This window comes from Acinonyx jubatus, chromosome C2 (genome assembly GCF_027475565.1).
Source record: "Acinonyx jubatus isolate Ajub_Pintada_27869175 chromosome C2, VMU_Ajub_asm_v1.0, whole genome shotgun sequence".
NCBI lineage: Eukaryota > Metazoa > Chordata > Mammalia > Carnivora > Felidae > Acinonyx > Acinonyx jubatus.
In genome coordinates, this window is record NC_069384.1 from 132,230,776 (window position 1) to 132,254,714 (window position 23,939).

The window sequence follows — 23,939 nt, forward strand, 5'->3', positions numbered from 1 at the left end:
AAAGCAGGCATTTTTTGGAAACGCATTTCCTCCTACAACAGAGAGAAATTATTTTTAACTAAACTTGACACCAGTTTCTACAGTGATAAGATAAATACCTAAACAAGTTCTAATTTCATAGTTAAGTACTGAAAAGATTTCATAAGCTACCACATGTACTTATAAATGTCAACATGTAAAAATAAATCTGTGAACTGCACACCCTTTAAACTTGATATACTTATGATAGGCGAGATTTCATTCACAAATTGGACCTATGGTAAATGCTTAAAATAAAGAAGCGTTCAACTTCAAAAAATAGACAAAGGAAATGGGGAAAGAGGGAGTGCATTCTAAAAGTACAGGAGAGAAAGGAAAAGGAGAACAGGAAATTCTGTGAAGAACTTGAGGTACACTCCCATTTAGAAGGAAGGCTTTTCGGTTCTCTGATTTCTTCCTTCCTGGCCAAGTTCAACATTAGGCACAGTCACTGTCAACAGAATTAATCCTCTGGCTGTATCAGCATCTGAAGGTCTAAGTTACTGTGAAATTCATAAACTAAAATCCAAGTCTTCTACAAAGACACTGTAGTTTCCAGGTTTGATAATGCAGGATTAATAGACTTGCTTGCCCTGTACCTTTCATATAATAGCAAATCAATTTTGGAATTATACAACATACCCTCAAGTGTTTTGACCACTTGCTACAATTATAATTGACAGCACAGCCAGCTTATCTGCAAATTACTGGGTTGTAATCCTATCATCCCATCCATTAACAGTACATGCATTTATATATGTGTATCTATATCTCCTGTAACTGAAATAAAATCTATAAATGGGTACACACTCCAAACCAGCTTTCAACGGAACTTATCAGGTCCTGAATTTTCATAATACAGTTACCTCTCTGTTCACTGATAAATGGCATGCCTATCTTCTGTTTATTTGAAGGGGATTTTCAATTCTGTGCCTGTTACCCACTTTTCTCTGCTGCTTCTGGATTACCTATTAGTGTATAATTTAGACACTGAAAACTCATTTTAGTATTAAATATCACCAGAAAGTAGCGGAGGAATATCTGTGCGCCCTCTTCTTTCTTTCACGACCCGACTCCCAACACATACACAAACTACACTTTGCGTTCCCAGCAACACATACATGAATTTTGGGTTTTCCATACAACTCTCATCCTACGGAAGCATAAACATTCGAGAGTTAAGTAACCTACGAAAACCACAAACATTTTCATCTTTACTAACAGCCATTATTCAAATCAACTTTCAAATTTTCCGGCAGAGGACACTACAAAGGCTATTACATTCTCTCTCCTCAAAGGCCCTAAGTAGATGACTCTATTCTGCGATAGTAAGAAGCCGTATTCCAACGCAAGCCTCCCGACAGGCTACGTACTGTGCTCACCAATCTCTGGGACCAGGTGACACAGCTGCAGATCTGTCACTGTCACAGCACAGCGGGATACTTGTGGGAAACACCAGCATAAAGAACGAATGCTGGAGACGTATTTTTTCCTTGTAGCATTACCCAGTGTATCTTTACAGATGTTTGGAGCTGGGAGGCTCCCCAGGGAGCAGTCCACACCTCTTATTTCAGGGCGAGGAGACATGGTCAGAAGGCTTCAGGACTGTGCTTACGGTTCATTTCATGGGCAAGTCAGTGAGAGGGAGCAGCAACCTAGCTGGTTTCTACTTGTATCAACTGTTCTCTTCGCCTTTTACTCCGTTTCATTCAAATCCTTATGCAGGGTGGGACATTTGCAGGAATGTTTATCTTTAAGAGGAAGGTAGACAAGCTTTTCGTGATTGACACGAGGAGAATGAACCAGAAAGAAAAAGAAGAGCTGCCACACAAGGAGACGTTCTTTCAGCACGGGGATCAGTTACAAAATGCCCTAGTGATACTCATGTTCCAAGTACTTTGCTTAAGTGCTCTGTTGTCTCCTTCTAACTGGGGACTTCGTTTTCATCAGTCGTTCCATCCTCGTGTGCCTCCTTCTCACTTACTGTGATATTAATACTTGACATTTCCTTAGAGATACAACTTTATATTTCTATAGTCATTTGGCTTGGTTCCTCTGAAGATTTAAGCTACAGCATTAAGAGATTCTCTGACTCATTTGCCTGCCATCAGTTAGAATTACTACTGACTATGGCTTGTTATCAAAGCAATACTGAAATCATATTTGGTTAGAACAATAAAACAGTACAATTAAGAAATATTGAAAATAACATTCATTTCCATTCTGAAAGTGGGCATGTCTCCTGGCATTAAAATACATTTACAATGTGTTAATGATTTGAAGTCTCCTTTTCTTTCAATCATGTGTGACAACGCTACATTGAAAAGAAAAGAATGTAGTTTTAAACGAGACATTCCTGTGTAAGGCAAACTCAATATTCTAACAGAAACTTATATACTAACTATACAAAGTCTAATACTTCATATAGGCAATGGTGATAATACCCTGTAACTGACAGAAGAATAAACATGCACACACTCATTAGTGAATTCAATACTCATTATTTTTGTGCCATTGGGGAATAAAGTCCACTTAAGTCTGCCAGCTTAAATGCCAAGAATTTAAAATTTTTAACCATTTTAGATGCAATCTTCTTAAACAGAGTGTATGGGAACATGGTTTAAGGTCTTCTAACTGATTCAATATTACTGTGGTTGCTGTCAACACCGGTCATCGAACACGGCTAGAACAAGGGTCCCTTTAAGATGTGAATGAGGCATGGGTCAGGCTATTTGTGCCCTGACAACTGAGTGGCCACAGGCTCTGTGCTTTGTGAGGTCTTAGGATTGAATTCTGTGGATTTTCTGCCATCATGTTCCTATTTCTTGCTTCTATAGTATAGATAGCAGAGTCCCACCACTAAAAATAAATGCAGCTGTTTCTAATCTGCTGTGAACAGGGGTACTTAATATATAGGTCTCTGAAAAGAGTGGAAAATAAGAGCATAAAGGTTCTGAGTAGGAACCTGAAGGGCTCTACTACGAGTTAAATACATGCGGGAGATGAAGCACCAGAAAAGCCCGGAAACAGACCAACACCCTTACTTGAGGCTGGGTGGCAAGGGCACCCCTCACTCGTAGCAGCACCAGCAGCGGCCCCGCTCGTCAAATGAGAGCTTTGGATGAGGTGGTCTCCCAGGTCTCCTCTGCTCTAGCATTCTAAGGCTCTAAATTGTAGGGCCTGGACTCACAGACTGACTTTGGCTGCTAGAGATTCTGTTTAGCCTTCCCCGTAAGGGTACAGTTCATATTGCTCATGGGTAAAGCAGCTGGATGAGCGACCGCAAGCCTAGGGGCAGCACGCTTTCTTCAAACCGGCTGCACGGATGGATGCTGCGACCAGTGAAGCCCATGCTCTTGGAACGTCCCATTTCAGACTATACATCATTACACGTTAGCAGAGATCGCATCAACTGCTTTCAAGTTCTGTGTTGTGATAGCCTGTGCCATACTCTACGGGCATCCAGAGGACTCGAATGCACGTATCCTAGGATATAGATGCTAAAGAAGTACCTTAACAAATTACTTCATAAAATGGTCTTATTAAAAACGACACAGGATCTGATATTCCCACTGAAAAAAAAAAACGAATCTAACAGATTTTTAAAAATTAGGTTTTGCATTAATTTCCAACTCTAGGAGGTTGGTTCCTCCCAGGCAGGTGAGGAAATCCCAGGCTACACTGTGAGCGTTTTCGTTCGATTTATTACGATTGTTTCCTTACCTTTGTTCAATTGCACTGGCATGCTTTCCGATTTCATCAGTCTCTGCTGCTGCTGCTGCTGCTGCTGCTGCTGCTGCTGCTGCTGCGGCTGCTGCTGCTGCTGCTGCCGCAGGGGATGCCTGGGGACCTCTGCCAGAGTCCTGGTGGGAGGCACAGCAGTGGAGGAGCCTCCACTACTGCCCGCTGGTACAGGGCCACCCGCACTGCCTGGGGCCATTGCTGGAGAAATCAACTTTCTTCCAAAATTTATCAGGCTATTAGAGACCTTATTTATATTCAGGGGAGCACCTTTGACATTGGCCCTGTAGAAAAAAAATTAGGTGGAGAAACATTACTTAAATTAGAGGACAACTCTATGTCACATATTCCAAATGGTATAAAAACACACCTTACCTGCTTGAAAAAGGCCATTTACTGGAACAGCTACACAAAGCGAAAGTGAAAACGTAGAAGTGATCACAAAATAAAACAACGATAAGGTTCTTCGAGAGGTGGCTTATGGAAAATAGTCTTTTTACTGTTCATTCATTCATTCATTCATTCATTCAACAAATGGGGCCTATTTTGTGCTAACACTGTGCTCGGTTCTGGGGATGCAGTTGTCCACAGCAGACGTAGTTCCCCTGCTGGAGTTTTCAGTGTAGTAGGGAAGAAATATATTAAATAATCGTGTAAAAAAAGCATGGTTAAAGCCTGTGATAAGGACTCTAAAGGAGACGTCCAGGGCTCAGCAAGCCTTGGATAGAAGGCGGCACCTGTGAAATGAAGCCGACAGCAGATTTCCCACAAGCCCTGGCATGTGGGTATTAGGCCACATTTAATCTGATTTTGAAAAATAAACGTGTCTGAGAGTCACAAAGTAAATTCAATAAAAGCTGTACAGAATCGCCCAGTTCCTGAGAATTGCAAGTTGCCCTCACCACCCCGACCATCCCGGCTCTCCACATCCTCCTTCCCCACTGCCCTGCTTCACTTTTCCTGATGGCACTACATATCCTATTTGATGGGTTATTATTTGTCCATCTCCTCCAATCCCCATTCGAACGCAAGCTTCACGAAGATAAGGGGTTCTGGTCTGTCTGCTATGCTGCTGTTGCCTAGCGTATAACAGGTGCTTTATAAATATTTGTTAAAAGGGAGCTGCACGTCCAGGTAGTCGAAGTCTTTCCACCTCTACAGTGAAGAGTCCCGGCTCCTAGCGATGGCCAGCCTCTCTCACTGTGCTCTGGATTCCATCCTCTGACCTGAGATCGTTGCCCTTGCACCTTCCTCTCCTGAATCATTTTCTCCTTCTCTGTAGTGACATTCCCATTAGCATACAACCATGGTGTGTGTGTGTGTGTGTGTGTGCGCACGCGTGCGTGTGCATGCTCACACAAGCGCCCTTGCTAACTTATCCTGTGAACCCTCATCTCTTCCTAGTTACCATCCCACTTCTCCTCCTTCCTCATGACATATTTTTTCAAAAAGCTGTCTTATGTGCTACTTCTGCTTCTTCGGTCCTAGGCCCACTCAGGTCTGGTTGTGGCCTCCTTGCCAATGTGCAAAAACTACTCCTCCAGTCATGGATGACCTCCACAGTGCAGAGCTGAAGGCTCACTCTTATTTTATTCTACCCTTGTCAATGGTTAACCCCCTTACCCGCCGCTCCTCTCATACACTTCCTCGCTTGGCTGTCATGGTTTGCCAGCACCTGTGTGACAGCCATCTGGCAAACAGAAGTCACCAAGTAAACATTTGTCAACTGAATGACTACCTCCCAGATGATTCGTAACCTTGAAGTATCTCAGGGGTATTATCTTGAAGACCAGTTACTATTATAAATTATTTTAGTTGCAGGAGGTAGTCCCACTCCACAACAATACCAAAGTTTGTATTTTTATTGCCCAAATCATTAATAGAAGCTTATTTTCTCACATTTTGCTTCTTTTTTCCATAAAAGTAGGAGATCGAAAATCAAGTTTGAGGGATACATTTACTTGATTTAACTTGAATTTTACTATCATTTCCTTCTCTCAGATCTACCTGACAGCTCTTACATAGTAATTCTCCTACCTTTTACAGAACAGCTGTATCCTTGGTGTTGCTAGATACAGCTCTAAGATAGGACTGATCCATAGTCCTATAATAAAAGAGAACACTATGCTTCTTCCTTTCATCAAGTTTTTCTTTAATGGTACTCGCTAATATTATGGGCTACATATCGGAGACTTACATTACTTTGGAGCTAGGACAAATCAAATTTAAAACCTGGAATTCGGCTTTATAAGAGAAAGAGTTGCTCATTTACAACTCCACGAAATGTGAAAAAAATTTTCAAATGATTCTTTTTGTATCAAGTTTTATCTTTAAAGAACTGAGCTATTTCATGCCCTTCCAAAAATTGTTGAAAATAACGTTTCCTAATGGAGATAAGGATATATCGTGATTATACACCACTTACTTCCAGTTTCCCGCTGCTTCCTAATGAAGTACGGCATTCTCAATTTACAGACACTACAGCTTAGCAACAGAGAAGGCACTCAATACATGTTTATTGAAAAATAAATGAAGGAAATGAAAAGAACTCGTAAGTTGTGGATTAGGAAGGCATTCACCTCTGGCACTGTATTTCACTCAGCAGCCTGCATGCAATCCCATGTCTTGTTGCATTTTAGTTTTGCTTGTTTGAAGGCAAGATTCATGATTCACAGATATGAAGAAGTTAAAATGTCGTTACCCATTTTTATGAACAAAAATGTACTAGTCAAATTCCCATACTGCCAGCTGTAAAATTTATATGTTGATAAAAGTACTAAGAAACTGCTAGAGCATTATCAAAAGAATATGGTTAATGCATCTTCATTACTACTAATAAGCACAAAAAACATAGATCAAGCTCATGCCGAGCAATTTTTCATCTGAATACCTCTTAAAAGGGGATGAACACCATTTTCCTTTTTTGGGTATTTTTTGTTTTTAACCAACTTCCCCCCTCATTCACTACCCACTGCTTCCAGAAGAATATTTTCTTCTCAAAACAACTATTGAAGGTGACTCTTCAATTATTACAGATACAAACAACTGTAAAACATGTACTTCTAGGACAAACATGCTGTCCATAGTGTGTTTGTTTTTCAGGATGATAATTTTTTGGCCAAAGGTAGCTAAACACAGATCTTAAATATCTGTAGCAGCATTCTTTACTGGCTGTGATGTACGTTATCAAGTCATGTGTGCTGAGTCAATGAAAATTAATGCGTTTGTCAGAGATCTGATGGACACTGAGTACTGGGTTGGATTAACAATGGAGTGTAACGTGTAAACACTGTTGAAATAAATAGTAAGAGGACTCTGGAGTTAACAGGACATTATATAAATCTAATGAGTAACTAATTTTGTGTAATCAAAGTCTTTCATTATTATTATTTACTACATACTCTTATTAAGTAATAAAAATAGTACAATATAGGAGGGATTGTCTTCAAATTGTTGCCAAGACCCTACTTTTTGCACAGCCTCATTTAGCAGGTTAAATCAGTAGCGATGGGACACTTACCTGAAGATTCAAGAGTCATCAAAACAACTGCATCAGAACCCAACCTGGCTTCACTGTTGGGCCCCTTTGGTTCACTTTCTAAAACTGGGTGACTCTTGCTGCCTCTTGCCACCCACCTGATCTCTTACCGCCTGACTTTCTAACCCACACTCTCCTGAAAGAGCATCTAGTGTTTCCAATGTCTTCTTAACTGCCAGAGGCATGAGCTGTTTTCATTCAACTTCTAAAACTTTTCTAAAGCTTAAAAAAACCAACCAACCAAACAAACCAAAAACCCAGAACATTATCATGTGATCACGTTTGTAAAAACTCTCCACAGCCACGGAGATTTTCCTCTTCTGTTATCCAAGCTTTGACACCACCTCAGGCTTTCTTCCTTTCTATCTATGGATTTGTTTTTCAGGTCTGATATTAAGTATCTAATATTTGTTTACTTAACGCCTTTTTCAATAAAATTTTGTTACATGCTTGTTTATATTTTTGTCAAAGGAAGAGTTTTCCATTTATTTGTAATTATCTTTCTCAATATGCTAGTTTATATTTTTCTTATTATTTCCTTTCTGTGTTCCCAAAGGTTGAATGCTTGGTTCGTTCATCCATTCATCCATTCATTCACTTGTTCAGTTCTCTGCCTTTCCCAATAAAAGCATTTAAAGATATACATTTGCATCTGATTATAGCAACAGCATCACAGTTTTTCCCACACGTTTTCTAAATAGTCCATTGGCTCAATTGTTATTTAGGTACATTTTAAAGTTTCAGACGGCTGGGTTTGTTTGTGTTTAAATATAATACCCAATTTGTTGTACTGAATAGAAAAAGAGGTATCAGAAGACTGAAAGTGGGGGAACTGTTCTAATTTTTCAGAAGGATTGTAGAGACCACGAACCAGAAAATGGACTGGCTTATTAAAATTTTTTTTCCTAATTACTTGAAAATGGTTGTAGTCTATCACAAGTAGCCAGTATGGGTCACTAAAAACAAGTCATTCTAAGGCAACTTTATTTCTTATCTGAGGTGTTAAAGTCTGTAAGATTTACCAAGGTATGTCAGTGCCGTGGATAGAATGAAAGATAATGCATCCTCAGTTATAGTTGGAGAACTGTACCTCAAGTTTATTGTTGAATGTTCTAGCACCCACCAAAGACTTCTGGTGATGACATGTGTCTCAGACTTGGTTCACAGACCTGCTCATCAGTCCTTTTTATAAGCTCATAATCTTCCTTCCATCAATGAGCTGCGTAACTGGGGAGAGTTATGTAGCCTGCTCTCTGGACTGAAGTTTCCTTATCTTTAAGACAAGGGGGCTGGATTATTGATATTTTGGGTTCCTTTTAGATAGAAAATTCTATAATTTTGTGACTGGAAAGAGAACAAGTGCTCACTGAATTTGAGACTAAAGGCCTGCAGAGACACCTAATCTATTAGACAAAGGAATCAAAATATAAAATACTCTCAACAGGCTAGCATGAGAAATGAATTAAACTGATAAAATTTAACAAAGATAAATAGAATCTTAAGCACTTAGGTCAAACCTTTTTATAACTGCACATTACACACAGAATAGAGAGGTATGGGCTAACATGAGTTCACATTAAAACAACAACAACAACAACAACAACAACAACAACACCCAAACATTAGTGTTTTAGTTTGGTCTGCTAGGCTAATCTGAGCCCACAGAGACACTGCTGAAGAAAAGTAAGATTCTTAGCCTGTGTTAATACTAAATGAGTGAACTTTTGGTTTCCAGTCTGGCATGTAAGAAGCTTGGAAGTTTCCACTTTGTCCTAACAACCAGAAAGAGTTGAATAAATTGAAAAAAAAAAATCAACAAATTTTTCTTAGATCCATAGCATAAACTGCTGTCCCCAAATCAGACAGACTGACAGGTGACTACAGAGAATCACAACTTCCTGGAGCAGAGACCCATAGGAAGCAGCACTGGAGTAGGGAGATATGAAGTACAATTGACAAATCTTACTAGGGGCTCAATGGGGACCAATCTGACAGATAAAAACTCCGAGGGGGACCCAATCATGAGGGGGTAGTCCACACTCCTGAGTTTTATCTCCTGGAGTTCTACCGATGGGAGAAAAATTGTGCATCCAACAGGTGGAATGGAAGGGAACCATTTTGAAATACATCTGAACATTCTGTTTTTCTTAACAAAGTCTGCCCTCAGGAGAAATCATTCAACCCAAGTCTAACCTGCTGAGGTTTTATCAGAGCTTAACTGACCTGGAGGAAGGGAAATACCCAACCCCACACCCCTCTAGTCACCCTGTCCCACCCACGTTGGGGAGGCGGATGAGAGGCATGTGTGTTCACAGTCTGAAGGCACAGGCTCACAAAAAGACTGACACCTAATCACAGGACTATAGAATGGTTCTTCTCCTCCCACACCTTATCACCACATTACTGTAAGTCCATTTACAGCAGTTCCTTTTACCCACTACATATATCCAACTATCACAAAAAATTTATATAAGACTTACTGAAAAAAAGTAGAAAGACACAGTTTGAAAAGACAGGGCAAGCATCAGAATCAGATTCAGATATAGCCTGCTCTATCTGTTGGAATTACCAGACTGGGAATTTAAAATAACTATGATTAAAATGCTAAGGGCTCTAATGGATAAGGTGGACAGCATGCAAGAACAGGTGGGAAATGTCAGCAGAGAAAAGAAAATTCTAAGAAAGAAAGAAAAAAAAGAATGAAGATAAAAAAAAAACTATAACAAATGAACAGTGTCTTTCATAGGCTTATTAGTAGACTACACACAGGCAAGGAAAGAGACTATACACACTCTTGAGGTTGAGGAGGTTTTAAAAGAAATTCCCCAAACTGAAAAGCAAACACAAAAATGACATAAAGAAAATCACAGAAGAGAATATCCAACTGTGGGACAACTATAAAAGGTATAACATATGCATAATGAGAATACCAGAGGAGAAGAGAGAAAGAAAGGAACAGAAGCAATATCTGAAACAATAGCAACTGAGAATTTCCCCAAATTCATGTCAGACACCAAACCACAGTTCTTGAAGGAAGCTTCAAGAACACCTGGGAGGGTGAATGCCAAAAGAACTACACCTAGGCATGTAATTTTTAAACTATATAAAATCACAGATAAATAAATCCTGAAAGAAACCAGAAGAACAAAACACCTTACCTATGCAAGAGCAAAGATAACCAACTTGTTGGAAACCATGCATGCAAGAAGAGAATGGAGTGAATATTTAAAATACTGAGAGAAAAAGCCCCGCCAACCTAGAATTCTGTACCCTGTGAAATTATCCTTCAAAAGTAAATATGGTATCTCTATGTAGTAAATATATATTATCCTTAATAGTAATATAAATATGTGACTAAAAATACTAGGTGAGTGCTTACATGGCAGAAGCTAACTGCACAACTATGGCAGACAGCTTTCGCTGAGGCATTAATGTCTGGCAGAACTGAGTTGTGTCTTTATAAAATGGAGTAGAACAGTGGGGAGGTATGAAAATTATGCTGCGAGAGGAATCGCTTAAAAAGCTGGGGGGCGAGTCTTATAATATCATGGGAGCTGTCATGGGGGAAAGCAGTCCTTTTGGCATGGCTTTAGAAAACGAAATGTGTTACGAAAGTTACAGAAAACAGTTCAAAAGCTATAACACAGGAAACCCTTTCTAATGTTTTAACAGGCTGTATTTAAAATAATAAGTGTTCCAATTCTGGAACTGTGTAAGAGATTGGAAAACCACCTTCAGACACTGTGGCTTTCTAGTCTTGGCCTGGGTGAGACATAGGCTTAAATGAAAGGCCCTTTCCAGCTCTAGGGATTTATAATCTGCAGTGTCAAATGGCTTCCACCACCATATTCATCATATTGTTGAAAGGGCAGGACCAAATGAGAGGCCTGTACACTAGTCTAGGCCCTTGAGGAATGTTGACCAAACCCCATCTCCAAGCTTAGGGGCCTGTTTGCCCTGCCTCCTTACCTCTACCTTCTGTTTCTATTCTGTTCTTTTTGCCCTTCCTTCTTCCTCCACGTTCACTGTCCTTTCAAGATGCTATTCTTCCCGCTGCTCTTTCATTTGTTTCATAGTCTCCTTTTCTATCATTTTCTCACCTCACTGTACCTTTTTTTCCACCATAAAAACATAGAACTTATTTTAAAATTATTTTCTTAAGTGCAAAGCGTAGTTGAAAAAAGTAAAAATGAATATGTGACTTTGGTTTTTAGATAGAAACAATATTCTCTTTCCATCTGTGCCATCTTTCTAGAAATCTACATTAGTGATCTACCCTCAACAGATTACGGTTCATATTTATTTCTTTCATGCTTATAGACATAAATATTTTATTTGGAAATTCAAAACAGCTGTCAGGATTGCAACATAGTACTTTTCAAGATGATTCTAACACCTGAGCTAATTTATGGTGTACTTTTGTTTACAAATTCTGTGAGTTGACGACTTCAAATTCTATAAAATGAATTGGTTTCTACCTTTCTTAATTCTTTATCTTTAAAGTTGAGAGTAGCAAATTTGCTTCAATGAAAGACATCTATATGTAATTCTAAATTTGTTTGCCATATTGTGAGGTTTCTATTGTCTTAGAAAACAAACTATCTCCACATCTCAAAGAACTCTAGATTTGATAGGTCTTTATTAAAACAAGATGATAAAAGTTAGTTTGCTATTACTTATTCCTTAGGAGTCTGACTTTTGAGTGAAATGTACTCCTTTCATCTATAAGGCTATGATTATTTTGTACGTGGAAGATACATTTTTGTTATTGTGTCATGAAGCAAAAGGACTAGTGCTTTTAGGGATAAAAAGGTTGGCCTAATGCATGGTTGGCTATAAGCTAGCCTATAGGGGGCTTACCTAATTAGGTCTGAACACCATTCATAACATTTGTCAAACTAACATAAGAATAATAAATACGTAGATTGCTGTGTATACAATCATTAGATAAACTCTCTAAGACTTATCTATAGAAATAAAAATTGAGGTTTCCATATCATACCGTTAGTCACACTGTTGCTTCATGCTTACATGACAGAGCTCTAATAAAAAAAACAAAACAAACAAACAAACAAAACACCTTGAGGGATAGCAAGCCTGAGTGAGCTTCCCTAGCGGCAGCACTTACCACATGTTGTCATATATTGCTACTGGGAGACTTAAGCACTCCACTGGGACTGGACAGTTGGAAACTTGTACCTAGTTTCTCCTACTAGACTACAAACTTTTTCCTTTTCTGATTTCAGTGTGTATCCTTTTGTCATAACACACAGTACCCATGAGTGGAACAGCTTTGCAGAGTGCTGTGAGTCCTAGCGAGTCACTAAGCTGAGGATGGTCTGGGGACCATCAAAAATGGAGACTAAAGGGAGGCAAAGATTTCTTAGGTTGGAAACAAAATGCACTAGCCATAAAAGAAGAAACTGAAAGAAGAAACTTCACTGAAATAAAATTTTTCTGATCATCTAAAGATATCATTAAGAAAATGAATAGACAAGCCATACACTAGGGAGTAATATTTCTAGTACACATATCTGACAAAGAATCCTATCCAGAATATATAAGGAATTCCTAAAATTAAAAAAAAAAACCAAATAACCCATTGAAAATAGGTAAAAAAAAAACTTGAAATAACACTTTATAAAAGAAGACCTATATATCAGTGATATGTTATGAAATGATGCTCAACATCATTAATCATCAGAAAAACGCAAATTAAGCCATAAGAGATACCATTTTCATATCAACTGGAATAAATAAAAAAGACTGACAATAGCAAATGTTGGCAAGGATGCACAATTACTAATGTTATACAATGATGTACAAGAATGCAAGCAATTGGAAACCCCATATATTCCTAATGGGAGTAGAAAAAGATACAGTTACTTTCAAAACAGGTTGTTTTGAAACAGGTAGTTTCTTATGAAGTTAAACATTCATCTATCCTATAGAGCAATTTGTGTTTACCTAAGAGAAAGAAAACCATACATCTATAAACAACACTAACAACAAACAACAGCATCAAAACACTTGTAGAGAAATGTTCATAGCAGCCTTATTCATAATACTCCAAATCTTGAAATAACTCAGTCAGCGAGAGAATAAACAACTTGCTGTATGTTCATATGATGGAATACGACTCAACAATCCAAAGGAAGGAACATGGATACATGGAATATGGGCGAACTGCAAAGACATCATGCTGAACGAAAAAAAAAGGCTAGATACAAAAGAGTGCACACTGCCTGGTTGTATTTATATGAAGTTCATGAAAAGGCGAAACCAATATATACTGTAACAGAAATCAGACAGTGGTTGTCTCGGGATGAGTGGTTGCAAATGACTGTAAAGGGATACGAGGGAACTCTCAGGTGAAAGAAATGTTCATGCCAGATATATTGTTTTGGATGGAGGTTACATGGGTATACACAACTGTCAAAACTCATCAGATAGAATACTACGGATCTGTGTACTGGTACAAATTATGCATACATTTTTTTAAAAAGGAGAAAAATCTATTTACTCTGGATTAGATAGGAGACAGTGTTAGCAATTTATCTAAATTGGTTGGGTAGTAACAACTCTTTGATATGACAGAAAGAGCACTTCAGACATAGATGTGCTTATAAGCACAAACTTTTAGTTATTTGAGCACAAAAGTATCACAAAGTTACATTTATATAGAAATCAGGGTTCTCTGACATTCTGATTAGCCAATTAACTACTAATACTGATAACCATGGACTTCTTGGCTTTATAGCTTGGGGAATATTATTAGCAATTATTTCTTTACCATATTTTAGCAATAAAATAATTCTGAACAATTGTAGTCATTATGTAAGTAAATATAATAAAGCCTAATTTAAAAAATTTTGTTGACCATGTAAAATGGAAATTGTTGAGGAGAATTTTATCATGTCTTTTAGGTATTCAAAACAGTATTTATTTACCTAATCATTAAACTAAAGTATTTACTAACCTTTGTAAATAGTACCAAGTACAGTGCTAGGAATATGAGGATTCTAAGATGTGGCTCGTGACATCAGTATGAGTTATTCTACAACTGAAGCTAAAAAGCACTCACTTATTTCACTAATACTTAAATTTGTTCTTTGTGGCAGGTATTGAAGCAACACCAATGAATGAGACAGATGTGGTCACTGCTCTCATGATGTTCGTCATATTCTAACATAAGATTGTTGGAAGGATCCTTGTGCTTCCTGGAACCCTGCACTTTCTCAGGACATTCTAGTGAGGCCAGACCTGGAGAGGAAGGAGCCCTTCTAAGCTGAGGCAGATCCTAATCCCAAGGAGAGATGCAGAATTATTAGTCACCAGGCATTCCTAGGGTAAGAATGGATTGGATGCCATCACGCTTTAGTCACATGGAGCCCAGCTAAGGAATGTGGGATGCATCTTAAGAGCTCAGGGTACTCTCTTTATTAGAATCTTCTTTCCCCGGAGCCTCGCTTCCTCTAGGATCTCATGTAGAGTTTCTGGCAAGAGGCCTTCTGCAGAAGGCCCATCTACCAGAATTATAATTCTGGATTCTTTCATCATTGATATGAGTTAAGTTGTTTAAGCTCTGATGGGGGTGCAGAGGAAAGCTGGCATAGTTAGCACACAGAATGTTATTGCTGAGCTGATGCGTGGAGAGATCATGAACTAAGCTTGGTATTTTCTATCTCTAAAATTTTGGTGATATGAAACTGCTTAAGTAAAAAGACCTACAGTTGTGGAATGTGTAAACAGTCACCACTAGATAAAGTGACATGTGCTCTGGAGGCACTACTGACCACTCACGTGCCGTTATCGCATCACCTCTGTGGAGCAGAAAGAACTGCACATTTTGAGAAATTGTGTTGTGTCCTTTTCAAACAGAAAATCCATGACCGTTCTGGAATAAAGAAGGTATGTGATTCTACTCTTAATAGAAGCAACTGCAGTATTTAAAAACTATGAAATTCTGTTCCACGACTACTCAATTGGGCATTTTAGTAGTTACAGATTCCTAAATAGATTGATAGGTTCCACTGAAGACTGGTCACAAATTAGATGTACTTATTTTTTTTTTATAGCAGCAATTTCTGGTTATTTAAGGACAAAATTGGAACGAGCTTTGAGTGTTAAATTGTCGTTCCGAGCTTAAAAGTTGAATGAATAAGAAAATGTCAATTCCCATTTTTAAAAAGAAATTTGCAAGTAAGTAAAATCAGAGCACAGTGAATATTATGCACACACGTAATGGAAAATCTACCACTAAAATACCTAGGCACTTGCTTTTAAAGACTTAATTATAGCAATCCATGGTAAAGCAGAGACGAGAAATCAGGCTTCTTGATTTCTAGAGATATTCTTATCCATGAAATCACATGTCATCTTTGCATCCTTATCCCTTATTTGGATAAGCAACACAAATAGAAGTCCATTACCATAGATATAGCAGGTATTACGTCCCTGCTTTTCAGGTGTCTGCCTGTCTCCTATTTTCTATTCATTGATCACTGCTGGGGGTTCCCCCATGAGTATATATACTCCTCTGGATCCTTCCCATCTCTGTCTTGCTACTCAGTGACAGCTCCAATGCATTAACTCTTTAATAGCTTCTAAACAGCTAAGAAAGTAGTTGCAAGGCTAATTATGGCTGAAGGGCCCAGCCAGGTAAGAGCATCTTTGGCCTTAAAGAGTGAAATGGACTTTACCAATGGTATCACAGCTACAGGGGCTTTTGATGATGGGTAAAGTGGTGATACTGACATGGTAAACAAACCTCCAGGCCATAACGTGGTAGTTATAAGGGTTACATACAGAATTGGAAGAATTCTTTGGCAAGATTATCAAGAATTAAGGGTATCCATGCACCTTCACCAGTACTAGCTTGCCCATTCATTCATTTATTTTAAATCACTTTATTGAGGTATAACTGACATACAAACAGCTGTGCATATTTAATGTGTACAACTTGATGAGTTTGGGGATAAGTAAACATTTATAAAACCATCACCACAATCTATGCCATAAACATATCCATCACTTCCAAAAGTTTTCTCTCTCCCTCTTTGTTTTATTTTTTTTTGTGATAAAAATGCTTAGAATAAGATCAACCCTCTTAGCAAACTTTTAATATATATTAATTAATATATTATTATTATAACCTATGGGCACTATACTATACAGTAGATCTCTGGGACTTAGTCATCTCTGGCTCATTTATTTTTTATTTATATATATTTTTAAAGGTTGTTTTTTTTTTTTTTTTTTGAGGGAGAGTGCATACACGCATGCAAAGGGGGAGGAGCAGAGAGACAGGAAGAGGGAAAGAATATGAAGCAGGCTCAGCAGGCTCCCCACTGTCAGCACAGAGCCCAAGTAGGGCTCGAATGAAGGAACCATGAGACCATGACCTGCGCCAAAATCAAGAGTTGAGTGGGATGTTCAACTCACTGATCCACCCAGGTGCCCCTATTTTTTCAATTTTCTAATTTGAAAGGTGAAAATGATACTGTATTGTTGTTCTAATTTGCATTTCTTTGACTAATTAGGAGTTTGGATAGCCTTTCGAATGTTTGTTTCTCTCTGAAATTTTTTCATTGAGTGCCTACCATATTCTAGACACTATTTTAGGTGCTGGTGATATAACGTTAACGAGACAAAATGTGGAGTTTACATTTCAGTGCAAGAAACAAACAATAAAAACAAAAAACAAGCCAATAATGTTTTTACCATTTCAGGTAGTAAGAATGCTATAAAACACAAAAAGAAAAACAATAAGTAGAAACCAGAGTAAAGGGGTCCCTTATTTTAGATAGGGGAGTCAAAGAGAAGTTTTCTGAAGAGCAGATACTGGAACAGAGTGAATAGCAGTGTGCCATGGGGATTCTTAGGTAAGAATCCAGACATAGAGAAAAGCAAGTTCAGAGCTACTGCAGTGGGAACATGTTTGTTTGCTTGAGGAATAGCAATCAGGTCAGTGTGGCTGGAGTCCAACAGGCAACAGAAAGTATGGTGGTGTAGCAAATGGGGTTGGAGAGATAGGAGGCCAGATCAAGCAGGGCTTACCTCGTAGGCCATCGAAAAGGCATTGCATTTTATCCTATACATTTTGGGAAGTAACTGCATGGCTCTGAGTAGCAGAGTGATAGGAACTGACTTACATTAATCTGGCTGCTATGTAGAAAGGGTCTATAAGCAAGGGAGAAAGTAAAAAGACTAGTTAAGAAACTAGTGGTGGTGACTTGGTATTAGCAGTACAGAGAGAAAGGTGATTTCTTTCAGGATGTATTTAGAAGAGGATTTGGTGATGGACTTGATGTGTGATGTAAAAGAAACAGGTCACAGGCGATTCTAAGGCTTGACCAACTGGGTTGACCATTTACTGTGCTGGAGAAACACAGAGGAGTGATAGACTTGCGGAGGTAGAATCAAGGGTTTAGTTTGGCAAGTATTAAATTTGAGATACATATGGGACATCCCAGAGGAAATACTTAGTAAGTGGCATATGAATCTGGAGTTCAAAGGAAGAGGTCATCCTAAGATATAAATTCAGGACCCTTCAGTCATAAATGGTATGTAAAGCCATGAACCTGGGCTGTGATCCTCTAGGGAATGAGTACAGTGAAGAACAGAAGTCTGGACGGTGTTCCAAAATTTATAAACAGAAAAGGAGGGTCCAACAGAACATGGCATGAGATAGAATGGCCACTGAGATGGGATCTTAAGTTTCTTACTGAACTGCATAGATTCTGTATACATTAATGATATTGGTTTTTCAGTTACTTACACTACAAATATTTTTCCCATTTTCCATCTACCTTTTGATTCAGTTTATTTTATTTTTGACATATCTACTTACAAATAGTGGCATAGTAAAATGCACCAGTCATTCCCACTGTGGTTTTCCTCCATTGCGTTTAAGATTAAAAAGTCTTCTAGTAACTAGAGGTCAGATAGACACTAGATGTTTGCCTGAGTATACTTTGATTTAGCTGGAATTTGTTGGTGGAATTTGTTTTGGTGTATGATAAGGTTATGGGTTGATACCTCTTCAAAAGATTCGTCAAGTTTCCCAACACCATTTATTAATTCTTCCCACTGATCTGTGATGTGCTCTTCACATACCACCTTGCATTTAGTTGCATTTCAGTTTTAAGCTTTGAAATTAAAACAGAGCCTTCCTTCCAGTCATCACAATGATATTTTGTACAAGAATCTCAATGTGCTCACAAGAAAATGCTAAAACAGAACTGATCTTTTGAGAGGAAAAATGCAAGGACAGAAGGCTAAACAGAAGAAAGATAAAACATGAAGTGCGGCGGGGGGGCGGGGAGGAAAGGGTATATAGTCCATTTCTTTTTCTGGAACAAAAGGTAGACATCAAAAAACGTAAAAAGATAATGCACGTATACACACATACAACAAATATTTGTTGAGGAACTTCCTTATGCCTGACATTCTCCTCAGTGCTCTCAAGCGGTAAGACAACGTGCCTGCCTTCAGGAGGCTTAGATTTTAGTGTGGAAGTTGGGGAGTCAGGTGACACATGTAAATGAAGTCTACAGCTTCAGTGAGTTATGAACCCTATGAAAATGATACTGGGCAATGGGGTAGAGGGTTACTGAGAGGGAGAGAAAAAGAAAATAGGCAGGTCTGAGAGGCCTCTCTGAGATGACCTTTGGGCTGAGCCCCAAATCACGCAGAAGCAAGAAAACAGGAGGGAAGGAAAGGTGCAGGGCAAGTGCAAGCACGGGAGTTAAGACAAGGGGAGAGTGAAAGGAGAGAAGGTCACAGAAATAGAAAATGGGCCCAGGAAGAAGACTGGATTATCAATAGTAAGAGGTAGCCTTTGGAGGGGTTTACGTTGGGGTGTAATATAATCTTCTGTAAATTGAGAGTTCTTTGGCTGTTGTGTGGAAACTAATCTGGCGGTGCTGGGGTAGGAAAGGATAGGGGAGAGAAGAAGGGATTCTAGCTAGAAAAATCTTATATAAAGAAAGTACCTAAAATACCTTGTTCTTTTAAACATACCAAAACTAAATACTTGACATGACAGAGTAGAAATACAAGTGACTAGACTATTAAGATTCCTGAGGGCAGGGGTTTTATCTGGTTTGTTCCCTGAGTATCTCCAACACCTAGAATAATGAAAGTCTGGCGCGCAATAAAAATTGTTAAATTAAATGAACAAATGACTAAGGAGAATAGCCTTCTATTAGTGAAACAAGAATCAGATGAAACGAACAAAAAAGAGCTTCAGAGAAGAGCCTCATGGGCTATAGAGCCAGGGTCACAGTTATACGGTACATCAAAGTATGTGACAGATTTCAATCAAGGATGGGTAATTTAAAAATAACATAACACTAAAACAGGGGTCAGAACACAAGTTTAAATTTAGCTGCTCTCCCATAAACTTCTTCTCACCCCTTGGACTATGAGTTTCTATGTGGCAGGAATTATGTCTTCTTTTTAACTCTCCAAGTAAGAGCAGAACACATTATGTGTGTTTACTCCATAGATGTATATTTAGGTTGCTGGAATCCTACTGAAGAAAAGCTAGCACATAGGCAAAATGCTTACGGAAAAAAATTCGGACAACTTGGCAGCATTTATCATTACTAACATTTTAGTCTTCCAGAGTAAACTTTGAAATTACATTCTAATTTGAGATGGTTCTGGTTTGACAAGTTAACTCTTGAGACATCTGAGTACAGTATTATGAAAGAACAAAACTGTTCATCAACCCTTTATGCCAATGTTAATTTCTTTTAAAAGTAGAATTTTAATGTTTTTTTATTCCTACAGTGACCCTTAAAATTTCTATGTATGTAATCACAAATGCACACACAAGATGCATTTATAAGCATATTGTGTAGTTCTAAAGACAGTTGGGAAACCCAATTTTAATTTTGTTACTGAAATAATTTAAAAATATATTATAGAACTGCCTCTTTTCAATCAACAGCAAGGATCTGGAAAGAGATAAAGGCGCAATTTATTCAGGTTTATTAGTGTTAGAAAAATGAAGTTGCCTAACTTCAAATTATAACAGATACTCTTCTATTTTTCTTCTTACCACTGACATCAATGTATACATTTTCTCATGCCTTAAAAAAAAACTCAGATGATTTATTTAATAAAGATGTCATTGCCCACTGATATACTAAAATCTCTAAATTCATTGTCACAAAATGTGTAAAAATTCCTGAAAATCTCAGAGAATATCTTTGTGGCTTGTAACTTTCATCAGAGAAAGGGCACTTACCGGCTTTTATTCATGAGGTCTGCTCCCCGTGCTTTGTAATAATCTAAATTTGGATGAAATTGGTAAGTCACTGGTCTTGGATTTCTCTACAGAAAAAAGAAATTTAAATGTATAAAGCTATTTAAATTACACATTAAGACATAAAAGAACAAAGACAACTGTTTTTGTAGAAAGAATACATATGATAACAAAGTTCAATAGTTAGCATGCTTGGGTTTTGCTTTCATTGTTGAAGTTTACCTTAACTGATCTTAGTCGTGATTAAACACTGAAATTATCTTACAGATTTTATTTCTACCTGTCTCAAAGTTCACAAAGATTTATTTCTGTCATTAGATTTTTGTAAGCATACTTAATGTACTGTGTTATATTAGTTTCAGATGGACAATATAATGATTCAACAATTCTATACATTTCTCAGTACTCAAGATAAGTAGATTTATTTCTGATGATTCTGATCACTTTGAATATGACTTTCCAAAATGCAACTAGATAAAATTATGACAAAACTGAAAAATTATATGAGATGTAACACAAGAACAATCTAGGCCTAATGCCTGAGAGATACAAAGTGTTAAGAAAGCTGCCTTTTGGAGGAAGAGTAAAAAAATCGCCGTTAGTTTTTGATAACCAGAATGCTAAACATGCCCACTAGATGGCGCACCGAGTCTTTCTTCTCCAAAAACGAATGTGTTATTTTAGAATTCAGCAATTCTTTTAAAGTTAGAAATTTCTATGTCATCTGTTCTTATTTACGAGTTTAACAAGTACCAAAGTAGTGGAAATATTAGCAGAGTACCATCAAAACAGAAAATCAAACTGACCAATGCACATTTTCATACCAACAGCAATACACTGGCCTTTCTGGCATTTGATATTCTCCATAAACATTGCAAAAATGTCCTGAAATCATTAGGTCAGGTTTGTCAATTTAAATATGTTACCATCGTTTAATGTGTCCATTATTTAAATGTATCAAGTCCCTCACAGGCAAATAAAAATTAAATAAATTCTAGTTTATAAAACGGTTACTATGTTAATATCATAATTAAAACGAATACCATCTCTAAAATGTTAAATTACATATATTTTTCATGAAAAAGTTTGACAAAACTTATAAATAAGTGTGTTCCAAGGTTTACCTGAACTTATAATTCAGGTTAATGAGTAGGACTTTGAACTAGAGCATGCCTTGTCCTCTGAGAGCTCTATCTAGACATAGAAAGGCTTCATTTCATCTTAATAGAAAATTACCAATACACTTCGATATCAATCCTTGGAGCCATAATCCCAAGGCACTGATATACTTGTACGTAGGCGGGGGTGTATAATTGCTAAGGTTAAATAGTTTGAAATTCATCAAGCTAACAATCTGCATCTTAATGGCCATGATGGACCTTTTCTTTTTCTGCTGAAAAGAGAATATTTACACAGCTCAACCCTTTCATATCTCTTCCAAGTCAGCCCTAATCATCTGACAAAAATGACAATCCCTTGATTTAGCTCCAGCTACTACTCCACTGGTTTGGTATTCAACACAGTTCTACAATAATCAAATCTGAATTGCCTTGATGAAGAGGACTGATGCTTCCATGACTACCATACTATTAAGTCTAACAGTGCAACTTTTCTCTCTCTAGGAATTACACAGGTTTCCTCATGGTAGCTGATGACAACCTGGACCCAAGTATAATGGGAAAATAAAACAGAGGTTAAAGCTACTGGCAGATTGCCAGGGCATTCATGATTTATTTAAAAAAATAACTTCCGCAGGACTATCACTCATGACTCATTTTGCTCTTTAGATTCTCACTACCTGGAAATACATTTTGTTTTTGCGAATAAAAAGGCTTTTCTTCTTCGGACTCCCAACAACAAACTAATAAAAGGTTATGTTACTTTTTGCTAGAAAACAATGAAATAAGGGATTGCATGGAGCAAGTTCTTGAAACATCTTCATAAAGAAATGACAAGCAATTCAAGACACGAAGTGCTGATGTATCTAAGCACTTAAAGCCATTATTAGGAATAATGATCTAACTTGAACATATGAATGAGGCTCAAGTATTGCTTTCACAGAGGCCTATTTAAATTCCTAGGAGACTTACTAGTATCAAAGCGAGAGGCAGTTTAAAGTATCTCTATACTGGGATGAAAAAAAAGAAAAAAAAAAAGAATCAAAAGATCATGTTGAAAAACAGCATTTGAAATGTAAGAAAATAAAATCAGAGGTTATAGTTGAAAGTTATCGAACAGGATTTTATGAGAAGATGATGCTATTACTAAAACATAAATATGTCAACAGATAGATGATCTGGACTAGACTGTCCAACAGAAATACATTGTGGGTCACAAATGCAAGCTTCATATGTGATTTAAAATTTTCTAGCAACCACATTAAAAAATAGGAACAAGTTTAATTAAATGTAGTATTTTATTTAATTCGCTATATCCAAAATGTTGTCATTGTAACATGTAATCAATATAAAAATCACTGAGGTTCGTTACATTCTTCCTTTTGTACCGTCTTTGAACTCCACTATATATATCACACTTACAGCACATCTCAATTTGGACCAGCTATACTTCAAGTGCTCAATAGCCACATGTGGCTTGTGCCTATTGTAATGGACAGCACAGAACTAAATGTCTGACATACACATAAAAAAAAATCGTGTAGCTACAAAAATCAACATGTATAGACATGAACCATAAAAAGGGCACAAACGCTGCTATACATTAAGATTCAGTCCTGACAGCTCTTCAATCTACCTGTAATTCTTCTCTTTTAATTAAGTTCGTTTTGTCTCTTCTGAATAAGGTTTGAAAAAGTCAAGAAATTTTGGAATGATAACCTTCCGCACAGCTATTTACCAAAATGATAACAATGGTTTCCTTAGGGGCATCGGATTAAATGAGCATAATTCTAACTTTATGCAACTGAAACATTTTAAAAGTAAAGAGATACTCGCTTTTCATATTTAAAAGGATTTTTTTACAAATAAAATTTTATAGAAATATAACAGTTCTGATTTTTAGTTTTTAAATATCTGGACTTTCCTCTAAAATATGAGCTAGTAGAATTGTACATATATAAAGCTCTGTATGTAAGAAAGATTGGACTCCATGACAGTTATAATTTTTCATTGTGCAGGACATGTGATGTCAACAGCTTTAACAGTGTGTCTTTGCACGGGCAGGAACAATTGCTAATTATTTTAAATGTATTTTCATACAGACAGGATTTTCACTATTACAGGCTTTTCCAAACCAATGTGTATTATACAAAAGAAACACACTCTTGGTGAATTTTTCTTTGGGCAAAAGATAGAAAAATGGTGATCATAACTGACAGTGATTTGTGTACGAGGAGTACCGATTACG

General features: G+C 37.5%; 1 protein-coding gene across 10 annotated transcripts in view; it reads right to left on the reverse strand.

Moving 5' to 3' along the window:
• TBC1D5 (TBC1 domain family member 5) overlaps positions 1 to 23,939 on the reverse strand; it is a 530,924-nt gene that overhangs the window by 62,751 nt on the left and 444,234 nt on the right. For all 10 annotated transcript variants that reach the window (XM_053221498.1, XM_027061904.2, XM_053221496.1 and 7 more), the window contains 2 exons: positions 20,556 to 20,641; positions 3,742 to 4,043 (listed from right to left, as the gene is read on the reverse strand). In XM_053221498.1, the coding sequence (XP_053077473.1) occupies positions 3,742 to 4,043; positions 20,556 to 20,641 (388 nt within the window). The remainder of the gene's footprint in view (positions 1 to 3,741; positions 4,044 to 20,555; positions 20,642 to 23,939) is intronic.